The following is a 24,137-nucleotide window of genomic DNA, read 5'->3' as shown; positions in this document are numbered from 1 at the left end:
AGTCAGAGCCTCTTACACAGCCTCTAATAACACAGTCAGAGCTTCTTACACAGCCTCTAATAACACAGTCAGAGCTTCTAATAATACAGTCAGAGCTCTTACACAGCCTCTAATAACACAGTCAGAGCTTCTTACACAGCCTCTAATAACACAGTCAGAGCTTCTTACACACCTCTAATAACAGCAGAGCTTCTACATCTAATAACAGTCAGAGCTTCTTACACAGCTTCTAATAACACAGTCAGAGCTTCTTACACAGCCTCTAATAACACAGTCAGAGCTTCTTACACAGCTTCTAATAACACAGTCAGAGCTTCTTACACAGCCTCTAATAACAGTCAGAGCTTCTTACACAGCATCTAATAACAGTCAGAGCTTCTTACACAGCCTCTAGCAGAGCTTCTTTACACAACATAATAACAGTCAGAGCTCTAATAACACAGTCAGAGCTTCTTACACAGCCTCTAATAACAGTCAGAGCTTCTTACACAGCCTCTAATAACACAGGCAGAGCCTCTTACACAGCTTCTAATAACACAGTCAGAGCTTCTTACACAGCATCTAAACACAGTCAGAGCTTCTTACACAGCCTCTAATAACACAGTCAGAGCTTCTTACACAGCCTCTAATAACACAGTCAGAGCTTCTTACACAGCCTCTAATAACACAGTCAGAGCTTCTTACACAGCTTCTAATAACACAGGCAGAGCCTCTTACACAGCAATAACACAGTCAGAGCTTCTAATAATAACAGTCAGAGCTTCTTACACATCCTCTAATAACAGTCAGAGCTTCTTACACAGCCTCTAATAACACAGTCAGAGCTTCTTAGCTCTCAGTCAGAGCTTCTTACACAGCTTCTAATAACACAGTCAGAGCTTCTTACACAGCAATAACACAGCAGAGCTTCTTACACAGCCTCTAATAACACAGTCAGAGCTTCTTACACAGCCTCTAATAACACAGTCAGAGCTTCTTACACAGCCTCTAATAACACAGTCAGAGCTTCTTACACAGCCTCTAATAACACAGTCAGAGCTTCTTACACAGCCTCTAATAACACAGAGCTTCAGAGCCTCTTACACAGCCTCTAATAACACAGTCAGAGCTTCTTACACAGCCTCTAATAACACAGTCAGAGCTTCTTACACAGCCTCTAATAACACAGTCAGAGCTTCTTACACAGCCTCTAATAACACAGGCAGAGCTTCTTACACAGCCTCTAATAACACAGGCAGAGCTTCTTACACAGCCTCTAATAACACAGTCAGAGCCTCTTACACAGCCTCTAATAACACAGTCAGAGCTTCTTACACAGCCTCTAATAACACAGTCAGAGCCTCTTACACAGCCTCTAATAACACAGTCAGAGCCTCTTACACAGCCTCTAATAACACAGTCAGAGCTTCTTACACAGCATCTAATAACACAGTCAGAGCTTCTTACACAGCCTCTAATAACACACAGTCAGAGCTTCTCACAGCTTCTAATAACACAGTCAGAGCTTCTTACACAGCCTCTAATAACACAGTCAGAGCTTCTTACACAGCCTCTAATAACACAGTCAGAGCTTCTTACACAGTCTCTAATAACACAGTCAGAGCTTCTTACACAGCAGAGCCTCTAATAACACAGTCAGAGCCTCTTACACAGTCTCTAATAACACAGTCAGAGCTTCTTACACAGCTTCTAATAACACAGTCAGAGCTTTTTACACAGCCTCTAATAACACAGGCAGAGCCTCTTACACAGCCTCTAATAACACAGTAGTCTGAAGCCTTAATTAAGAGGGGCTGTTATTTCTGTTCCAACTTTTTAGAGGGAAACCACACATTATCTTTTGTATAAAGGCCCACCTTATAACTAGGAGAACTGCATAAAAAAGACTTTTGCCTCAGTGGCTGCTGTGCTGTTGAGCTGGTTTGACTATGTGTCATTATTTTCATACTTCCATATTGCATTTACTTATATCAAGAGAATTGCTTATCCTAAAAAAAAAATAAATAAATAAATAAAAAGTCCTGTTTCAAGTGATGAAACCACTTCATTCAGGATGTGGTTTCCTTATTCCTCAGCTATCATTTCCATTACCAAGCAAACCCCTAAAAACAGAGTTCAGGAATGTTGCTATAATTATTTGGTCAGTTTACATTTCCAGTTGGTTATCGCACTGCGTACAGCAGGATGCAGGTGGTCCGTGCACTTCATGCATATGCTTGAAAATGGGAACTGTTGAGTAGTTTCAGTGCTTGCATTTACTGTACTATATAGAAAGCTAAGAGAAAATGGGAGCTAATTGCAATTGAATATATTGGTTGACTATTTCATGGTTGCCAAAAGATATTTTTCAGTCCTCATCTGTATTTCCATTTGCTTTATCCAAACTGCTGGGATTCATGTTTTAATATCCTCGAGTCAGTATTTTTAAATTGTTTTAAAGGGTAAGGTTTGCCTACTGTAAGCCTTGCTTTGTACTTTGAGTTGACTTGTCTCTCCTTATAACTCTGTGGTAGATCGTGTTGCTGTGTGTGTACACTTGTGCAGGTGAAATGGCTCTGATGGCACAGTACAACATAGTCAAGGTTACAAGTGTGGATTTCCTGAATTTAATACTGTCTTTCTTGTGGAAGTAAGTGCTGATAGAGAAAAAAAAAGTCAGTTGCTTTTTAGTTCACTTAACTCGTGATCCATGTGCTGAGATGACACTATTTGCTTCTCAGTCTTCAAACATACCAAACTAAGGTTTATACCATTCCTCAAAGATCAGTATCAATAAACCTGTGGGCTTCGTAATTCATAACCAGTTTCAGTCCTAAATTTTAGCTCCTTAATATTCACCTTTTTAAGTTTTATAAAGCAACCATCCAAATATGTCATCACTAAAACTCTACCATTCAGTGTTATGGAAACTCCTCAGAATTTAACAGTACCCTCTTCTTTGATTTGTGACCTAAAATGGCTGCCATATTAGGGTCATGTGACTCTTACAGTTGGTGCACCCCAGACCACCCATCTACAAAGCTCTTATGCAAATACAGTGCCTGCAAAAGCAATCCTTTCAAAACCGCACATTCAGTCTGCTTGTTAACCTTATTAGCAGTTGTCAAAAGTTGGATCTTGGTGATTGCATTTGCTATTGTAACTTTTGTCTGGGTGCCTTACATCACAAGGGGAATTGTGTACACATGCTTTGAAATAAATAATTAAGAAGGTCCTCTGTTCTTGCACTTTCTTCGACTGGACATTAATTAATGAAGATGTTGTGTTGCCTGTAGGGGAAGACCAGTGCAACTTGTTAGCAGCAACTGCAAGATATAAAATCTCTAATTCAAATGCCAAAGAAAAAGTGGTTCAGGATTTAGTGATTTTTAAACAAGTACTTTTCAACCTGAATCTGCAAACAAACAGCGGGTTAACTGTCCCCAGTGTATCTAATAGGTGATTGTGATTCATGCCAGGTTGCAGTCGGTTTCACTGGAGTTGTACATAGTTCACATTTCAGTGATGGCAATCTGTCCTCGGGGCTTTTAGAACTGCTTGGTCAGTCTTGTGCAACAAGTCTCACCACCACCCATGACTGATGTTTGGCGAAAGTGGAAGCTGCAAGAGAAACCCAGCTCTGTTATTAGATTTATCATTTCCCACTGCACTTACCATGATACAAACCTGAAAGCGCAGCTTCTGAAATATTCCTTCTTTTTAAAAGGGTAAAGATAGACTCCTGCTAACTATAGTGTGGCAATGAAAACATTGATGCTTTCTTTAGTTCGTCCATAGATGTGTCATCAACACAGAATAGTGTGAATGGTACAGTATATTGACTATCCAATGAACAAAGCATTCTGTAAGTTTATTAGAATTTGTAGACTTTACAGATTATTTGGTACTGTCCAGAGATGTGTGTATTAAGAATATTTAAACAGTGGTAGATCTACCTCCATTTAATCGATTGAATTGCCCACCCCCAGGTCTTGTGTTGTCTCTCTGTCATTACCAGTAATTGTTTTGTTTGAAAGAGTCCTATTTTAATTAAACCCTGAGTAAGGACATGTGTTTTAAATAGCTTCATTTGTCTTGCAGGGTTATCAATGCAGGAAAAAGTTCACTGAATGAAGACCAGGCCTGCTGTGAAGTAGTCGTTTTGAAGAAGAACTCGGAGGTCTCGTCCACACCGAATAAGAATTCCACAGCAAATCGAAGGTCTTCATTGCCGAATGGAGAGGGCTTGCAGCTGGAGGACAACTCAGTGAGTACAACCATAAAGTATCAATTCAGAGAGAGCAGGACAGTGAACTAGAAGCTGTCAACCTCGTTCCCCTGGTGAACACCCTCTGAATTGGCACTTGGGCTACCTGCACTGGCCTAGTCAATTGCAGAAATAACCTCGCCCTCAGGGAGGAGTTAGGTATTACACAGACTGTACAGCAGTTATGCTAAGGCTGTCGTGCACATGGGCTACCTGCAGTCAGCTTTTGGAATTCACTTCACTGCCCTCCTGCACTCCCACATGGCTGTTTTCTCTGTGAACTCAGTTGGACACCTGCAGTGTTGGCCTTTGTCCAGTAGCCTGCCAAAATCAATGTCAAGCTCCTGGGGGTACACAGTTGATTGCTTGGCAGTGGTGTTGGAGGACACCCACTGACAATCTCTTCAGTTGTTGTGGTGAGTGTGATGAGAGCACATTATTGGATACTCCAAATTATGGATCTTTTATATATATAATATATATTCTTTTTACTAAAATGCACATCTTCCAATTTTCATTCCTCCTGCTAATGTTCTCTACTGTAGTTTCCTCCCACAAGGTATGGTAAAGAACAGCATATCGTATATTCAGCTTTCAAAAAATGTTACAAAATGTTGATTGCATACTAAATGGTAAAAGGAGAGTTCCAGTATTTCCTCAAATTACATAATGGAATGTTATTCAGATGGAAATGTTTTATAATGTGTGTATATATATATATATATATATATATATATATATATATATATATATATATATATATATATATAAATTGTGATGCTTCTGAGAGATGACACAGAAACATTTGTAGTAATGCATTTGCACAGTGACAGACTTTATTTGTTGCCACATCCCAACAGGCGAAACTCCAAGGTTATCAGCGAATCTTTTAACAGGCTAGAGTAATGTATATTAACAAAATATCGGACCACAATTACTGCTATGTTGTATCTAAGAAAATTGTTTGAATGTTCAAAGTTCCGTGTGCTAGAAATGCTTGAGTTCATTACAAATTGTCTGAGGAAACTACAGCTGAGAAATGAATAACCAGCCAAAAGAGACATCACCTATGCAGAAAATATCCTTCAGAAACCCCTATTGATACCAGAGGCTAAAGTCCAGTCCTATTTGAACATGATCTGCAAAACCTAGTTCAATCAATCTGAAGAAAAGTGAGGACAAGACAGAAGGGGCCAGGTGGTTCTAGGCCTTTGTCTGTCACCACTGGAGGCCTGAGTTTGAAGGACCTGACAAGACAGCGTTGCGAGAGGAAGCTCTTCTGGTGCCTGACCGCTCTGTGCCAAACTGCCAGCACAATTTCCCTTTCATGAATGTTAGATTTGCTTGTTATCACCTTATCCAAGATTCCAGTAGCATCTATATGTAAATCTAATCTTAACAATACATCACATTTTTATACCAAACCTTTAACCTTAATGCTGCTATATAGGATTAAAAAATTGCTATTGAGTCACCTGGCGGATAGTACAGTATCTGTACCACAGATGCTATTCAAAGTGTGGATATTCCTGTAGCGTTTAGTCCCGGACCAATCGAGAACTTGCACTAAACTTAGAAGCACCATTTAAAAAAATAAAATAAATAAATTAAGTAAATAAATAAAGAAAGAAAGAAAAAGAATAGAACAGAAAAGTGACCATAGAAACCAGATTTCCAACAATTGTCCAACATCTTATGTTATGTGTGTACTTTACATCTTTACATTGGTAGGTTTGAGATTAACACACAACCACAACACAACAAAATCAGCTGTTGAAAACCATCTCAAGCAGCACAGCGGTTATATGTATTGATGTGTTGGTTCTGTTGTTTCTGCCCTCAGGATTTGGAAGGTCTTACTTTGCATTACTGGGCCCTCTTCGACGGGCACGCTGGATCAGGGGTGGCAGTGTTCGCCTCCAAAGTGTTACAGCAGAAGATAGCGGAGCAGCTGCAGGACGTTCTGGATGTCATTAAAAACACGGCTGTGCGTCCACCCGCCTGCCACGGGGAGGACCCTCACACCACCACCCCGAATGCAAGGACTCTGACAAGGGCCGCCTCCCTGCGAGGAGCAGCCGGAGCCCCAGGCTCCCCCAGCACACCTCCAACCCGCTTCTTCACTGAGAAGAAAATCCAGCACGAGAGTCTTGTGGTTGGGGCAATCGAAAATGCTTTTAAAGAAATGGTAGGTACTATTTCTTTATAGTAAGTAGTTGATCAACAGAGCTTTTTCAAATGAAAAGTTGTTGTCTTGAACAATCAGTGAGTGATATTGGAGAGCTGGCAAGGAACAGCGTACAGTACTTAAGACCTCAAATTAACCCTTTCTTTTACAGTTCTATATAGTAACATTCAATGTTGTTTTTAATAGGTTCCTAAAGGATTGTTTCGTAAATGATTTACATCTCGCATAGCCTTATAAGTAAACTTGTGTAAATGTTGTCATTGAAATCAGTTGAAAAACAAGTGGGGTTAGATTTGGAGCATCAAGAATGAATTGTATTAAAATGTGCTGCTCTGTACAACCACTAGATGGCGTCGCTTCCCATAGTAATGCAGTGCTTGATTCCCTGCCATTGGGTAAAGATTGCTGTTCTTGGAATGTAATTTGCTGAGAATCTGAGGTTTACAGTGTGTCATTATTGATCCTGCCACTGATAACTTTCTACTACTGCCAGTAGGAACAGGAGCATGTCTGTTACAGTCTAACAAAGTGTAGAAACAGAATTCGGGAGGGAGGAAGCTATTGTAGTATCACCACAACTACCTCTGGGGAGTATAAACAAACAAAATAGTGAACAAGATGTTTTTTTTTTTTTTTTTAAATATTTAAATGGCTAAAGTGCTATGGAAGAGTGTTGTAAACACTAGAACCAGCCACACAATGGCAGAATTCAAACCTTTTTCTTAAAAAAAAAAAAAAAAAAAAAGGAAACCTATTTAGCTGTTGTCTAATCCTCCAATATAAATCTGTATAGACTAAAAAAGAAAATCTTTGGATTCAAGCAGATTATTGTCTTTTTCAGTTTCAAGAGATTGATATTCTGTGGGCATATTATATAATTACAGAAACACTGAAAGAGAAGCAGAACAGCCAACATGCTGTAACCTCCTTAGAAAATCACACTGGAGATTACAGAACATCTAATACCAGATGATTTCATCTGCCTCTCTCTGTCCTCCTGACTGCTAGCTCATTTCTCTGTATCCCATTGAAATAAAGAGCTGAAATGTTTTAACCCATTTTCTTGCCCTCTTGTTAATTTTGGAATATAACCTCGCACATGTAAATTAAACTCTGTATCTGGCTATCCTTAAAGAGGTGATAACCAGTATTTTTTTTAAATTCTCAATATTATCACTGGTCCCCATTTTTCTCTGATATTTTGGTGCTGAAGTGATGTTCCAACTTACTTAATGTCTGCATATCCCCAATTATATCCCAATTATATATAATATATATATATATTAGATATATATATATATATATATATATATATATATATATATATATATATATATAACAACAAAAAACATGAGTGAAGGGCCAATATTGACAATGTCGACCCAAGGGACTTTTTCGACCTGAAAAAAGAAACAAGGACCAGAGGTCACAAATGGAGATTAGACAAAGGGGCATTCAGAACAGAAAATAGGAGGCACTTTTTTACACAGAGAATTGTGAGGGTCTGAAATCAACTCCCCAGTAATGTTGTTGAAGCTGACACCCTGGGATCATTCAAGAAGCTGCTTGATGAGATCCTGGGATCAATAGGCTACTAACAACCAAACGAGCAAGATGGGCCGAATGGCCTCCTCTCGTTTGTAAACTTTCTTATGTTCTTAATATGTTCTCAGAGCAATAAAATGGGGACCAGAAAAACACATAGAAAGTAGAAATAATTTTAAAGTATTGGTTAGTTGTCTAAGTATTGACTTGGTTTAGAAATAATACAAACTGCACTAAATAAAGCAAATAAATGGATTACTGAAGCACAGTAAAGGAGGGAACAACTACATTGGTCCTAAAGCAGTCGCCAAAGCACACAGAAGATTTTTTTTTAAAATTGGGACCCCACAAACTTGAAGGGTTTAGTTTAGCCAGTAATTACTGTTGTGTTTATTTTTATTTTTTTGGCCGGGGGTGTGATGTGAAGAGATGGTCAGGATTTAAGTGTATATTAGAGATATACCTCTCCATCTCTATCTTATACATATATTGTAAAAAAGGGGGGGGGGGGGGGGGGGGGGTGTAATATCCTCCCTGCAGAAAACATGTGCGTATGCACATTTTGTTAATTGTTTTATTATTAATTATCACCTGCACCGGGTAGCTATTGTTAAATTAAACCCAGATGCAGGGTATTTATAGAGAGCAGCCAGTTTGCTCAAGGCTGCTGTGAGTGAAGAGCCCGGTTGCACAAAGGCAACCATAAAGTATTGTGGTGCCGAAAGGATACGTGAGTGTATGTGTGTGTGTATACGTCTTTTTGTGAACCGATAAACAGATTAGCTGTCCGGTCTGTGTAGTTAGGTTCCAGATTGTATTGTACTTAGTGCTCCGAATGGGAGCTAGGTGTTTATTTTCCGTTTTGTTTATTTCTGTTTATTAAAAGTGCGCATCAGCGCTGTAAAAATCAATTTCTTATGTCTTGGGTCTGAATTTAAAGGGGCAACGAACCGTGTGAGTGGCGCGGGCTGAGTGGCGAATCGATTACAGCACATATATATATATATATATATATATATATATATATATATATATATATATATATATATATATATGTGTAATCTCTCACACGCACACAGGGGGGGATTAGAAAGTCAGTTAACCACATCAACTCATGTATTTATTTATTTCTGCTTTGTATTTGTTGTTCTTATAGGATGCCCAGATAGAACATGAAAAAAGCATATACCATATCTCCGGAGGCTGCACTGCGCTGGCTGTGGTCTTCCTACTGGGGAAACTTTACGTAGGAAATGCTGGTGACAGCAGGTGAGGGAGTGCTTGCATCTACAGCGGGTAGCCCTGGTTCATGGGCGGCATGGTAATGAATCTGGGATCGCTGTGCGCTGAGTGGATCCACACATGTATTCTGTTAAGATCCTAACCTCATTCTGGGCCCTGAGTCACAGCTTTAACTTGGGAAATGTTTCTTCAGAGTAGGATTTAAAAAAAAATTTAAAAAATACATCATTCATAAAATCAAAACTCTTAATCGCAAAAATAAACCTTGAAAAACATATTTGTTTACTTTGTCCGAAGTCCTGTGTTAAAAAAAAAATTAAAAAAAAAAAAAACACTAATGAGATACGTTTCATTAAACTGTATTTTATTAAAAAAAAAAAAAAAAAGGTATAATGAATTTTCACAAATACCATATGAAACAACCTGCTTCAGCTTGGTGCTCTGCTAGTGCTGTTTATCATTCTGTGTCAAATAAAATAGAACCCTTTGCAGATTCTGGGACTCTTATATAATTGTCTTTGATTGACCCAATATATTACTGTACTTAATCAGGCACTAAATCTATGTTTGTTGAAAGACAATTTGGTTGTGGGGGGGGTCTGCTGAATGTTTAAAGGCACGTGCCAAAATTCTTAAGTGATTCAGTATCCTCTCACTTAACTGTTCATGGAAATAATTGAATTTCCAGACATGGCTTTATTACTCCTTATGCAATATTCCTCATCTTGTCCTACCAGTGATGTGGTCCGCTTTTAGAGCAATAGCAGCGTTCTAGTATTAAATGTTTAAACTACCAATACCATTAATCCCATCTCATTAGTTGGCCAGTCACACATTGTCGTACAGCTTGTTTTTCCCCTGTCACTTCAGCTTTCCCTAAGGGGACAGGGTGAGCTGAATTACAAACAAAGAGTAACATTTTCATTGTGTTTCCAGTAGATCCTATCCCCAGAACTTTGGTAATGATTTGTTTACAGGTGAACCCCTGGTTATATTAAACATGCCCCATCTTGATGCAAAACATGCACAAGCTGGTTACGCTGGATGCTACCATTCGTGACCCCTAACTGCCAAATGACAAGTACAGTATTCCATTTGACTAAAACAGTTTTACGGAAGTGGAGTCATGGTTTGGATTCGGTTGATTGGACAGTTCCTTGATGAATAGTAGAATAGGTTTATTGAACTAGCATATTGAGGCAGTCATTTCAAAGTGACTTCATCGTGTAATTGCAATTACAAAACCCGGCACATTATGTGATGTTTGTCTTTTTTTGTCTTTTAGGGCTATAATCATTCGAAATGGAGAAATAATCCCAATGTCATCAGAGTTTACACCTGAGAGTGAAAGACAAAGGCTCCAGTTTTTGGTAAAATATTTTGGGTTCTATTTTCAAAGCATAATCTCCACTCTCTGTTTCTATTTTTCATGAGGTGTGAAATTCATGTCATTGTTACGAAATGAAAAACAAACCATGGATTGGATTGATTTTACTTTTGTTTTACTTTTTGTTGAATTAACAGGGTTTTTTTCACAAGTTAGGAATAAATGAATGATCTAAACAGTAGCAACAAACATAGGGTCTTTCAGAAAACTTCACAGTGTGCTGTGTCAGGAACTGTCCTCTGCTAACTTGTACATATACCTGATGACCATTGTCACAAAGATGATGCTGCTTGTCCCATTGTACCATGCTTTTTATGGGAAAAGTTGTGTGTGTTTTTTTTTTTTACATTAATCCTGATGTTTTACACCATATTTTGGATAACTGAGAATTCCACAGTACATGCATTTCCACTTATCCATAGCCACAAGTAGTAATATGAATGTATACATGTGAATTTTGCATTGTATGCATGTCCATACAGTATGTGACTGTAAGAAAGATGGTGTGGAAAACCTGATATGTCCTTCACACAGCGAATGGTGAATGCTGCTCCATACGCAACCAAACAATTTATAGGTATTTGGACCCTTCAAGTCTAAAAAGGGGCAATTCCTGTAAATTGCCATAGTTATTTCGCATCTGTTCTAATTTTACCAACAGAAATCAAATTACAAAACGGTGTATAACAAATCCATAAATTCATTACTTCATGCATGTCCATACAAGGGTTGATTTATAACATTGTCCCTGGGTGTAAAGCCACCATCTATGGCATCAGCTGTTTCTAGGTAAGTCTGCAAGGGAGTATATACATGTCATTCATCAGTCATGTCATTCTTTCAGGGAATTTGGGGGTGAAAAAGGGAGCGAGTGGGTTGTTTACAGCTATCCCCATGAGTGAAATAAACACAGCACTCCATGCTTGTTCTTGGACTATTCTGTTTATATAACAAGTTCAATCTATGGAAAGGAAAGTAAACAGCTGAATTCTGGGAATTACTTTCCATACTGTAAAATCAAGCTCTACACCTGCTTAGCAACACAATGTAATTTTAAACAGTTGAATTCGGGGGTGACATTTTCTTAAAAAATTTATTGATCACGAGTGCCACGTATTGCAGGGGTTTTACTGTGTAGCCTACTTCTCCTGTTTGTCCAGTGTTCATATAATTGTGTATTCTTATGTTTTCACCAGGCATATATGCAACCTCACTTGTTAGGGAACGAGTTCACGCATTTAGAGTTCGCCAGAAGAGTCCAAAGGAAGGAGCTTGGGAAGAGGATGCTCTACAGGGCTTTCAACATGACAGGCTGGTGAGGACAAAACAGCTTTCCATTCTGTAGCCAGGAGCTTCAGAAAGCCAGTTTCAATGTAATTCTCTACCAAAAAAAGGCCAAGGGGCGTCCTTTTTAACTTTTTTTTATGTTTCCCTTTGAAAGTAGCTCACTTGAAAAAAGACCAGATTATAGCTAACACAGCAGAGGAGACAGTTTTTATATTTGATCTTGGCCTTAACCTTTCATCCACTTTCTGTAGTTTTGATAATTTGATCATATGAGGGCTACCTGAAAACGTTTTTTTGTTCAACTTGTATCTATTTTGACTGTTTTACAGGCAGTTTCATCAAATTGTCATCTTTTCAAGCTAGATTATCTTTTTCATTTCTGCTACAGCATTTGATTAAATAATTTCCTGTACTCCAATAAAGGCAGTTTGTCCATCACTGTATTACAGTGCATTATAGGATATGCAGCAATAGTAAAATGAGCTAGTGAAATTCTTTGACAAGAAGTAAAAGAAAAGACTTATTTTAATTCAACGCTACAGCTTCAGGATGTGACTTTGAAACCCAGATATTTTTTAGAACTGATACCAAGATTGTAAATACTTCTTTACTAGCCTATATGCTGAAGGGAAAAAAAAAAAAAAAAACCTTTTTAGTTTGAAAACCCTGTGGGCTTGTTTATAGCTAGGTCTGACACCATGACTTTTAAATCTCTTCTCTTCTTTCTGATCCTTGCATGGTCATGGCAACAGCATATTTTACAGATGAGTTGATTGCCAATCAATCGTTCCAGGGGCATAAAGGGATTCTTCCCGTGGAGATTTTTCTTAAAGATCAATATTAAGGGAAAAAAAAAAAATGGTCATAGTGACTTTCCCATGTAAAATTTTTTTTATTCCTGCTTTTGAACAATGTTAAAAAATAAAAGTTGTATTGCCCTGTATTTTAACATGGGGGGAGGGAATTGAGAAAGAAAGATCAAATGAGTTTTTTTATATATCAGCATATACTTTATTACCTGCGAATGCAATGAGATTAGGGCCTGAGGCACAGCCACTCCGGATATATAGTCTTATACTGGTAAATAATTAGATTAGCTATTATTAATATAATCCGGACTATTATATATATATGATATAATAGTATATATATATATATATATATATATATATATATATATATATATCTATATATATATATATATATGAAACCTACTCTAATGGGATGCACGTCTGGACACAACAATTCTGTCAAGACATCGAGCTTTGGAATCAATCGAGATTAACCCTGGTTCGGTCTATTCACATAGTAAAATTTGGTTGTGGGTTTTTTTTTTTTTTTTTTTTTTTTTTTTTTCCACAGTGAGTGTAAGGTGTCAATACCCTTGTAGTGCTCGGGTTTCTTTGCTTCAGTGTGATGTATGGCCATATGTGTCAAACAATGAGCCTTTTGGACCGTAGAAACTCAAATCATCCCACAATTGTTGCTTATTTATATTTACAAAATTATGAGCAGGTTCTGCCGGACGAACTGAAGCACAACTTTGTTTTTTTTTTCCTAATGAAATGTTGAAGAGTGCTAGATACTGTATTGGCAGCAGCTGTCTCAGTGCTTACCTATTCTCTCATTTGAACTGTTCCTTGCCTCCTGCCTGTGTAAATTGGATTGTGTTCAACTGCAGGGGAGTGGACAGGCACAGTGGGTGCAGTGCGGTCCTATGTTTTATTTTACAAAGCTAGCTTGACTGCTGCGACATAGATCAACAGAAATTAATTCATTGAGTCAGAGGCAGGGCTTATTAGAGAGGCTTCAGATATAATTCCTCAGAGACCCTCTTTAATAAACCAGTCCCATCTGATACTCTTCATTACCATTCACATTGATTCCTAAGGCATTAAAAAGAAAATGTGCTGGTCCCACTTTGTGCTGAATAATTTTCCAGCCTGAGAAAATGCTATCAAATTAAAAACCTGCCCTTGTTAAAACAATGAATTTCAGGATTAAAAAAAAAAAAACATAGCTAAGTAATTCAAGCACCGTCAAAGGAAATCTTTGTCTTTTTGTTTTGATTTCAATTAGAATTATAAATAGCACTGAAAATAAGCCTGTTGTCCACAAATTATAAACAAAAAAAATCTGTTTTTGAAAACTACCATTCATGCAATGACATTTCACAAGCTTGATGTAATAATTTAAAATGGTATGTTAACTTCAAGAATATATTTTAGAAATGTGTTTAATGCACGCAAGTGGTGTAAAAAAAAAAAAGGGCTGTGTGAGTAAGGCTATACTGAGATAATGTTGGTGTCGTGGTAAACGGTGCAAATCTGTGGGGTCATTTGTGGGATAAAGTGTTGGTAGTGTTACAACAGACCATCTGCAGTTTATTTTATGGTGACCTACTGAAAGGGAGTTTTATTCATAAAAAGAAACTAGCTGAGTTGAAGACATTTCAATAGCCAAAATATGCATGCATATAGGCTAAAAAAGAAATGGGGTGTTATTTCGGTATTGCATTTATAAGCATGTTTTTTTGTTTTTTTTTAAACTTGCTGTCCATGCTGCTACTCAGCTATTACTTTTTGTACCCATCTGTGGCAGAGCAGAGCTCTGCCCTTTATAGATTGGCAGGGATGGGGTTAAATTCCTCTCCCTGCCTGGGTTTATTGTGTTCAGGTGGCTGGGGTTGATTGGAGTAATTAACGATCAATCAGCACCCAGCCACCTGATGTAAAAGGAGGCCTCAGATTCCCATTTGGAAGAGGAGGGAGCTGATGGTTGTGCTTGCTGTTTTGTGGTTTTGAATTTGATCCAGTGAAGGCGTCGTCTAGCCTGGAAACCTTTATTTTTGTAAGTCTTGTTTTGTGTTGTGTTTTTGTGTATAAATCCCGTTGTTTTGGCCCTTGTGCCCTTTTATTTTGTGTTTTATTTATAATAAAAGTTTTTTTTTTTTTTTTTTAACTGCAGTCTGTCTCTGGGCCTCTGTCCACTCGCAAGCCTGTCACACCATCATACAAGTAGCTGCCTAAAACCAATACAGGCTTTGGAGCTTATTTCCTTTTAAAATTATGCACAAAATAGCCATAACAGACTTGTTGCTTGAACACTAATCTTGTGTTGATGCAAAATGGGCCTGCTGTGAAATTAAGCCATAGAAGTCTGGGCTTCAGGTCTTACCAAGACTGCATAAAATACTGAGCAGATTTGAGAACTATTTTTTTTTCTTCTATATTCAATTTAGCTCAAAGCCTTACTTAATTTGTCATCTTTGTGTTCACTATTACAGAATGTCTGTGTGCAGCAAAACAGTTTAGAATTGGCTGATTTAATTATTTAATGCTGTGCCCAAATCAGTACCTAATTACTGCCTGTAATGTGTGTAAAGATCTTTCAGTCCATAACAACCACCTTCAATTCACCAGCTTGTTCGATACAGCAGTGGAATTTGGATAAGAGTCACCCATTTCATACAGTCTGTTTTGAAACCGTTTCTAAGCTGTGTTCTGTGTGACAGACTCCTGAGTTAGCACTGCCTGTTAGAGGCAATGCATTTCTGATTCAAGCTGGGTATTTTCTCTAAAATGGAGGCTGTACAGCAGGATTAGTGTTGTTAAATTGTGAGCTCTGTCTCGGGCCCTGTGATGGTGATACATTGTTGTTTGCAATGTGCAGGTTCTGCATGTTTTAAAGATTCCCAGCAAGCTGAAGAAACAGCAGGAGAGTCCTGACCTGTACTGTACAGCACATCTCCTGACAGTGATGACTTACCCTGTCGGTGTGGAAAGCATGCAAGGAGCTTATCCGGTACTGTAGAGCAACTCTGCTACAACCAGCACCAAAAGATTAGAGAGAAAGAGAATAATAAGATGATATTTGACCCCCCCCCCCCCCCCCCCCCCCCCCCCCCAAAAAAAAAGTTATTTTAATAAGTACACATGTGCTGTTCAATTTGACAATACAGAGTATAAAAGAGCATTTGAGCAAAAATCACAGAAGGCCTATATAGTCTATTTATTTATTGACTTTTATAAAGATAATCAATAACCCTATTTTTTTGTTTGTTTGTTTAAATACTGTGTCTACTAAAACAATTAAACCGAAACATTGTAATAGAGTACTAAGTTCACACAAGGAACGTTGCAACTGATGCTTTCTCAAATCATTAAAAAAAAAAAAAAAAAAAAAAAAAAGTTCATGCTTGTGCAGCTTTACATCAGGTTATCTCCAGCCTGCAACAGACAAAGCACATGACCTTCTTAACAACAGCTGGCTGTTTCTGCTTGACTGTTTTTCACACTGTAAATGCAGAGTGACCTTGAGTTTCAACATCATCAAGAGACTACATCTGCCCAATGATCTTGGGTCAAGGTCTTAGAAACAACTGTTTTCTCTAGTCATATCCATATACATTGGTGTGCATCATATTGTAGTGTAGGAGCATCACAATACTACACAGTCCTGAATACTGTAAGAGTATAACATACTAAAGAATTTTTTTAGAATTGTATTTTATTTAAAAACAAAAACATGCTAATACTATCCTTGTAAAGCCAGCATATGGTATTCAATGGCAGTAGAGCTCTTTCTTATTTCTCCCCACGGAAAAGAGTAAATCTTACTATTTTGGAATGATAGCTGTATCAAGTTCTAAAAATATAATTTAAAACCAATCTCGCTGTGTCCCATGTTATCTACTCTATCAAAAGGTACCTCTCAGTGGTCATATTGATCCAGGATTGGTTTGTAAGATGGCTCGGTCTGTTTAGTCAGTGTATCTGTTACTGCTTTCTCATTGCAAATTGCATGCTTGTGAATGCATCTTTTTGTTTTGTGCTCAAGTTTACTCTAACAGCTGTTTCTTACTGTAGTCCGAAACAAGCATTTTGTGCAGTACAAGGATACTGTGAAAAGGCCACTGCAGTAAACATTTAGAATGAAATGACGTGCGGCTGCCATGAATCAACCATGACCAAACAAAAAGAAAAAATGTTGTCAATTGAACCAGTGAAATTTGGTGTATTTTTCATGACCTTTCCGAAGTCCGATATTTCAAATGTCCCCTTCAACTAAGAAGCTATCATCCTTTTTTCTTTTCATATTGTTCAGTGTTGGTAACAGTAATAATGTATAAATATTTAGCACATCGTACACTTTTGTTACAGTGTATGGTCTTCAGTCGCCCTTGTAAAGTGGAGCATTTTTTTTTTTTTAATCTGTTGCAAACTGTTTTTTTTCAACAGCTCGTATTTTATAAACCATTACAGACTTCAGTGAATCAGTGCCTCATATCCCAGAGACCATGGAGTGAATTTGCAGGGCGGTAAATGCACTGCCCTTAACATTGATCTGTGAGCCAATATGGCTGGCTTACATTAAGTACCCCTGTCTACAAAAAATTATCTTGCCATAGATAAGTTCAGAATGGACAGTTCTCCATATCCTTTAGCCTTTAATCAGCATTCTTCTGTAGAACCTGGGTGCACCCCAAAACAGCAAGACGCCTAGGAGCATTAATACATAAATTACGCTTTTCATGTATTCTTTACCAACTAACTTTTCGGAAGTCCCTTGGTACGGCTGTATTTGTTAAAATGTTATTAATGGAGACGAGTATTGGCACTGCTTTTTATTTTTTTTAAAGATGCTGTTTGATCTGCGACTAATTCCATGTATTAACTGCTTTGAATTAATTCATTAAGGCTCTAAAAATATTTAGGCACCAGATAAATTAGATATTGATGGTAGAATTAAGCGAATCCAGTTTCAATTGCTTCAGATATCTTTTAGTATATAGCATTTATTGACAGGTTTTAGTCCATATACAACCAATCACTGAAAATATTCTCTGCAGACCATAGATATATTCACAGAGGTCCTAGAACTGTGACTATGCATTGTTGTTGCAGTATATTTTTGACCCCCATTTGTCATAAGGAGGAGCAATTTCAATATACAATTATAGACTAGCACAGTCAATTTCACTGTGACTCCCAGTGATAGTGCTGTAATAAAGGAACACCGTATCTGATCTACATACCAGTTTTTCTGTGTTTGGGTATCACTTGCATCTTATGAAGAGGTGTTGTTACGTTGATTAAATAAACAACGATAAGGCTATCCTCTCTTTTCTACAGGGCATATAAAACCATAGAGGAAGATGACCTGAAGTTTCCTTTAATTTATGGAGAGGGCAAGAAGGTAAGCAGCATCTACCTTGACAAAATGATTCCCAATGTGTCCTTCAGCCTGCCAGCTAGAAGGGAAAAAGTGTCGCTCATATAAAATATGTTGGTCATCGGGGCTGTCTTCAGGGATATCTGTTGCGCGTTAATATACTGTATATGGTGTGACTCCGTATATAGACCCCCTCTCTACCTCACACAAACACACATTGCCCAGAGTTCCAGCTTCACACAGGGGTTGTAGAAAAGCTTGTTTTACTTTCTGTTAATAATGTTAATTGGGTCTACAAATTTGCAAAGGCTTTTAAAATGTATCATACACATGCACATGATGATGTTGATGATGATGTTGTTATTATTTAATTTTAGCAGAAGCTTTTACCTGATCTTGCATGATTGATGCTTTTATAACATGACCATATGTAAATCGGCTATCTGGGCTAATGTTAAAATACTGACTTTGGCTCTTGATATGTAGGCTTGTGAGCAGTTTGGTCAAATAGTTTTGAAATTACTGCTTTTGAAATAAGCTTGTAGGTACACCCAAAGAATATATGCCCAATGTATAAATAATGTCATGTTTTGTTTGTTTTTTCTTACAGGCACGTGTAATGGCCACTATTGGTGTCACCAGAGGACTAGGGGACCATGATCTGAAGGTTCATGACTCTAACATCTACATCAAGCCTTTCCTCTCCTGCTACCCTGAGGTATTCAAGCTTCTTTTTCTCATTTAAATGATGCTCAGAGTGATTGGCATATGCTTTGAAAAGCATTATTACATTAAGGTGCACTGTACAAATCATCGCTTATACAGCAACGTTTCAGGGTTTGTTTTTTTTTAAATAAAAACTAAACTTATAAATGACCGAACAGTTATTTGGTCAAGGGTGAAACAGCTGTTTCCAGAGAAATATAGTTGTTTTGAACTGGAAAGTCATGAGAGGAACACTCCAACAAACTTTCCATCTTAAGTCAGCTACTCACAGTAGAATGCTGTGCAAGTCAATTGACCTACTTGTACCTCCAAGCTGTAAAAATGGGGCAGAAATAGGACTCTGATGGAAGTTAAATGTTGCCTTGCTGTTTACTTATTCTGGCCCTATATAATAAATTATTAATTAACTCCAGGCTAGATGGAGATGTATTTTACTTGCTGTTGTGCTTAAATATATGGACCTGGTATGTGAATGCATTTGGCTTGTAGAATAATTCAGTATATCATCACAGTCTTTGGCAAGAACAAAAGTATCTCAAGTGAGATGGCCTAATCTTCTCCTGTGAAGATCTAAATCTGTTTGAAAGTAATTATGCGAGGCATAGTGGAAGTAGGAGGAAGAAACAGTGAAGATGTTTTAAATAGGAATATCCCCATTATAAATGTACCTGTAGTGAAGTAGATGCATGAAAGCCATACAGAGAATATTTAGATCAGATTTTAAATGTTTGACATTTTACAGTATGGGCTCATTCTGAAATCCAGCTGTCAGCATTGAGGGGATGTGCTTTTTCTGGGCTGTGCAAAAGGGGGGTAAAATCAGTTACAAAGTAACTGTCAGATCCTTATTAATGTTTTCTGTTTTTTCTTGAAAATCGTATTGTTTCTTTTTTGTTTTGTTTGTGTTTTTTTTAATTGGACTCTTCTCATACAGCATTTATGAAGTATATATTTAAATACACTGTTAATATATAAATTGGGTGGCAGATTACAAGGTGTGAATAGTGTGTAATTCAATTACGGTAACTGCATGGAAAGGGCACAAAAGCCATTCACATCCAATAACACTTATTTTACCAGTAGTAAGAGCAGGAAACTGTAGTTATGCAGTTATTACCTTGTTATTAAATGGTTATGTATGCCTCAATCTAAAGCGCTATAGAAAACTGTATTGTTGTGTATCATTGACTGCAAAGCTAACCTAAAGATTCATAATTTGAAATCACCTCTGTAAATCAGTCTGTGTGAAATTAATCAATCTTTATTTTATATAGTGCCTTTCATAGTGGACCACCATCACAAAGTGCTTTACAAGATGCAGTAACAAGAAGAAAATCCATAATACTTTAAATACAGAGAAATGCATAATGGATGATTCAATTTTACCTTCGTTCTTTAGGTCAAAGTGTACAACCTTAAACAGTATGAGCATGGAGTGGATGATGTGCTTGTATTAGCCACAGATGGGCTGTGGGACGTGTTGTCAAATGAAGAAGTGTCAGAAGCTGTTACAAATTTTCTGGCAAACTGTGACCCTGATGATCAACACAGGTACATGTGAGATTCTGAAATTTTGCATTAACACCAAAGGATTTTGCTCATGCAATGTAAAATGTTAGATTTCCTAAGGTAGAGGTAACATTGTTCCTGAATAGGTAATACACATTGTATACACACCTTTTTTTTTTTTTTTGCTTGGGTTGATATACACATTAAAGAAGACAAGCAGTTTTAATATTTTAAAATATTGCTAAATTTAGTCTTACTAAAGTATACACTTAAGTTGGAACAGTATTTTTACATTATATTTGAGAAGGATGTATTATAAAAATGTCTCCTTGATGAACTTTCCTAACCCAGACCCACAAGGCGAGTGAATTAGCCCACTGCCCCACCTACATCTAAACCAGCTTCAGATGTACAGTACACGTATACAAATATGCACAGTAACAGTTGTGTTTTGTGACTTGCTGGTTGGTAATGTGCATAGTGATAAATTATTTCAATTACTTATAGCAGAGTTGCTGTATTTTGTGGTGAAAGACTTCAATGGCACATAACCCTAATATTATGGCAAACCATGCCTTTTTGTTTTGTGCTGTGGCAGGTACACTGTGGCTGCTCAGGATCTCATCATGAGGGCTCGAGGAGTTCTGAAAGACCGAGGCTGGAGAATCTCCAATGACAGGCTTGGTTCAGGGGACGACATCTCTGTCTACATCATTCCCTTAATATATGGGAACAAACAGCCCTAGCTATTGCCCCGTTTAAAAGGAAGCTCACTCAGGCTAACAGGGAAATGTTATCCTCCCAATGTCACCTCATCTTCCTTATCTTTCGCCTCTCGTACGCATCACTTTGAAGGGGCTCTTGCTAACTAAACATGAGGAAGCCTTTTGTAGGCTACGCCATGACTTAAATGGTCGTATATTAAGCTTCTCAACCTGAGAGCAATCCCAGGATTCCCCAGCTACCTTTTGAAATTCCGGATCGCGTAATAAACCATAAAAAGCTGATCCAGCATTTTTTAAAAATTCTCCAGTTACTGATAACTGGCAGAAGGTAGCTTTCTGGTTGCCAACTAGCTTTGCACAGTTCTCTCTGAGTGATTTTAATTTTCGATTTTGTAAGTTTACTTGTCATGGAAGGGATATTGCAATGATTGTAGAAAGCCTGACCCCAAAATGAACCATGTGCAATGTGTTTTTTTTTTTTTTTTTGTTGGGGGTGGGGGTGTTAGAGGGGACGACAAGGGAAAAATTATTATTATTATTTTAATGTATTTTAAAGCTGTTTCAGAGAAATTATTTATTCAACCTTAATGCTTGATCAGTGAATTACTGTATAAATGATATTGTATAAATATAAATCACAGATGTATATTATTGAAAGTGCTCCTCTGTTTAAATATATTTTAAAGTGTCAGCTATTTTATTATGTGTTTAACCAGTTATGTTCTGCTGCTGTGATGTGCTGTTTCAGATTGTGAATGGCATCTCAAGCTTGTATAAACACTAAAAAGCAAACTTAAATAATAAAGTATAATTTGGCTTTCTTCATAGGATTCCATGCACCTGGATCATAATGTGTGGTACTAGTGGGAGAAATACCTAGAAATACTGATGAAGCAAATAGGAATTATTTTTGCTCCTTTAAATCTAAATTCCTCAGGAGACATTAGTAGGAACGTTTCCTGCTTTGTTTTGATATGGTCTCTTTTTATTTGCAAGTCATCTTTTAAGTTGTTTTACCATTATTCTGAGAAACTTGTTAGAAACGAGTCTGTTTTTACACTGTTAATGTGAGTGAATGCTAATGATGTGGAAAGGCAGTACATCCTGGCACTTTTGATAAATGGTTCTGGAAATGTAAAAGGCACAAAAGTGGATAGCTGAGGAATCTAAATACAGTGGTTTGTTTCTAGATCTGCAAACATTTTGGTAAAACTGTTGCTGTAAAATATAACATTAGTCTTTGTCCCAAGCATTAGGCTAATGTTCTTTGTTGATACCCAAACAGGACTCGGACCTAAATTAATTCATTGGTTTACAATGTAACCTAAAGCCATGTACATTTCCCTAATAAAATATCAGGGATTTAAAAGTAACCTGTGCACAGCATAGCAAACACTTAAACATTATCTTATAAAACATAGGTATATGTTTAAAAGCAATGTGTAATAATGTTATTTATCAAACCAATGCAAGTTGTAGTGGTACATTTTTAACTAATTATAGATCATTTTTGGGTGCATTCCTTGATGTCTATATACAGCTGTAATATATATATATATATGACATTTGCAATACCTTGCATGTGATTCATCAAGCAGGCAGACACAGAAGGTACAGTGAGCTGTTAAACAGGTTTTGTTAAACATTTATACAGCCCTCAAGAAAGGAAACAGCATTATTGACACAAAAACCTCAACAGTAGCATCAGGGGGTGGAAGGTATAAATAATATAATGCAAAACAAATTATTTTAATAAGTGGCATTTTTGAGTTTGTAAGTTGAAACAAATTCATGACACATTCCATCACGTTTTCACATTCTTCATCACTGAACCCATCCCAACCCTTTCTGTGTATAAGCTGCTATTGCTGTTTATCAAACAACACATACGTTTTGAAAAAGGACATCAGTCAGATTACAAACTGGGCTTTGCTTCATTCCTGTTTTATAAAAGTCAGAATAGAAATCCTCCAATTTCCCAGCACTTGATCATTCATGACTGTCCATGTACAATCATATTTTTAAATAATATCAAGCTATTTCCTGAATGAATGCTGTATATGCTAAGCAAGCCTAACTGAACTATCAGGGTTTATATAAGAACACTCTTTCAAAGGATCAAATTTATTATGTAGTCAAGCTCATTGCCCATTGACACTAATTTAAAAGCATGCTGGTTTGTTTGTCAGCAATAGACACATTTCCATTAGCAACTTTAGAGGTCCATTAACATTTACAGATCTAAAGCAGAGCAAACTTGTACGGTTGGTCCACGAAAGCTTGGACTTCATTAATCCAGAGGTTAAAATCCCATAGCAATCCCATTACCCTGCAAGCAGGTTCTTGAAGATGGTAGCATGTAACTATACAACAGCGTTGACTTCAGTGTTGGTTTACTTCAATTGAACAAATACGCTGCACTGGATATGCAGTAGAAGACCGCAAACCAATTTGCAAATGTGGGCACATCTGTTTGTGTGTGAGAAACCATAGACCATCCACGCCACTATTGGCAGCATGTTTTATTGTACTGAGTGAGAGTTGCCCTTTATTGTGTATGACTGTGGACCACGACTCGGTTTAAATTTTGAAATATGGTGGAGCGGTTGTTAAAGGAGCTTTAAATAAAAATTGTGTGACAAATGCAAATTATGTTCTGTTACTAAACAATGCCAACAATATTTATTTCAGTTTGTTTTTATTTCTTGTTATTTGGTACTTTCTGTAAGGTTAGCAGTGTCTTAGTGTTATCAGCATTTTAGCCAAGCCCAATTTCTGTTTCTGTGATGTACAAGTTGTTCCCTAGAAATGACAGGTTCAAAGTTTTGAGAGGCTGCATACCCTAGTATATGACTCTATCTATCTATCTATATATATATATATATATATATATATATATATATATATATATATATATATATATATATATATATATAGATAGATAGATAGATAGATAGATAGATAGATAAAGTATGTAATGATCACCCTTCTTGTGTAATCACTATCGGTTTTGACAGTGTATTTACCTGTTGATTTTCATTACACTGTTAAGGAGGATTAAACAATTGACAAATCACTGTTTGTTTTTTCTTGATGTAGTGCTGTGAT

The 24,137-nt window shown here is 37.2% G+C and overlaps 1 protein-coding gene across 1 annotated transcript in view; it reads left to right on the top strand.

Moving 5' to 3' along the window:
• The window catches only part of LOC121319997 (protein phosphatase 1H-like), a 33,565-nt gene extending 9,720 nt beyond the window's left edge, over nucleotides 1–23,845 (top strand). The window contains exons 2-10 of the mRNA XM_041258055.1: nucleotides 4,081–4,246; nucleotides 6,090–6,434; nucleotides 9,136–9,248; nucleotides 10,507–10,591; nucleotides 11,805–11,923; nucleotides 18,030–18,093; nucleotides 18,680–18,787; nucleotides 20,195–20,346; nucleotides 20,903–23,845. Of these exons, the coding sequence (XP_041113989.1) occupies nucleotides 4,081–4,246; nucleotides 6,090–6,434; nucleotides 9,136–9,248; nucleotides 10,507–10,591; nucleotides 11,805–11,923; nucleotides 18,030–18,093; nucleotides 18,680–18,787; nucleotides 20,195–20,346; nucleotides 20,903–21,050 (1,300 nt within the window). The 3' untranslated portion in view covers nucleotides 21,051–23,845. The remainder of the gene's footprint in view (nucleotides 1–4,080; nucleotides 4,247–6,089; nucleotides 6,435–9,135; nucleotides 9,249–10,506; nucleotides 10,592–11,804; nucleotides 11,924–18,029; nucleotides 18,094–18,679; nucleotides 18,788–20,194; nucleotides 20,347–20,902) is intronic.
• Nucleotides 23,846–24,137: the final 292 nt, after the last annotated feature.

This window comes from Polyodon spathula, chromosome 8 (genome assembly GCF_017654505.1).
Source record: "Polyodon spathula isolate WHYD16114869_AA chromosome 8, ASM1765450v1, whole genome shotgun sequence".
Classification (NCBI taxonomy): Eukaryota; Metazoa; Chordata; class Actinopteri; order Acipenseriformes; family Polyodontidae; genus Polyodon; species Polyodon spathula.
The sequence above is the reverse complement of the archived record's forward strand: the minus strand, read 5'-3'. Positions and strand labels throughout refer to the sequence as shown.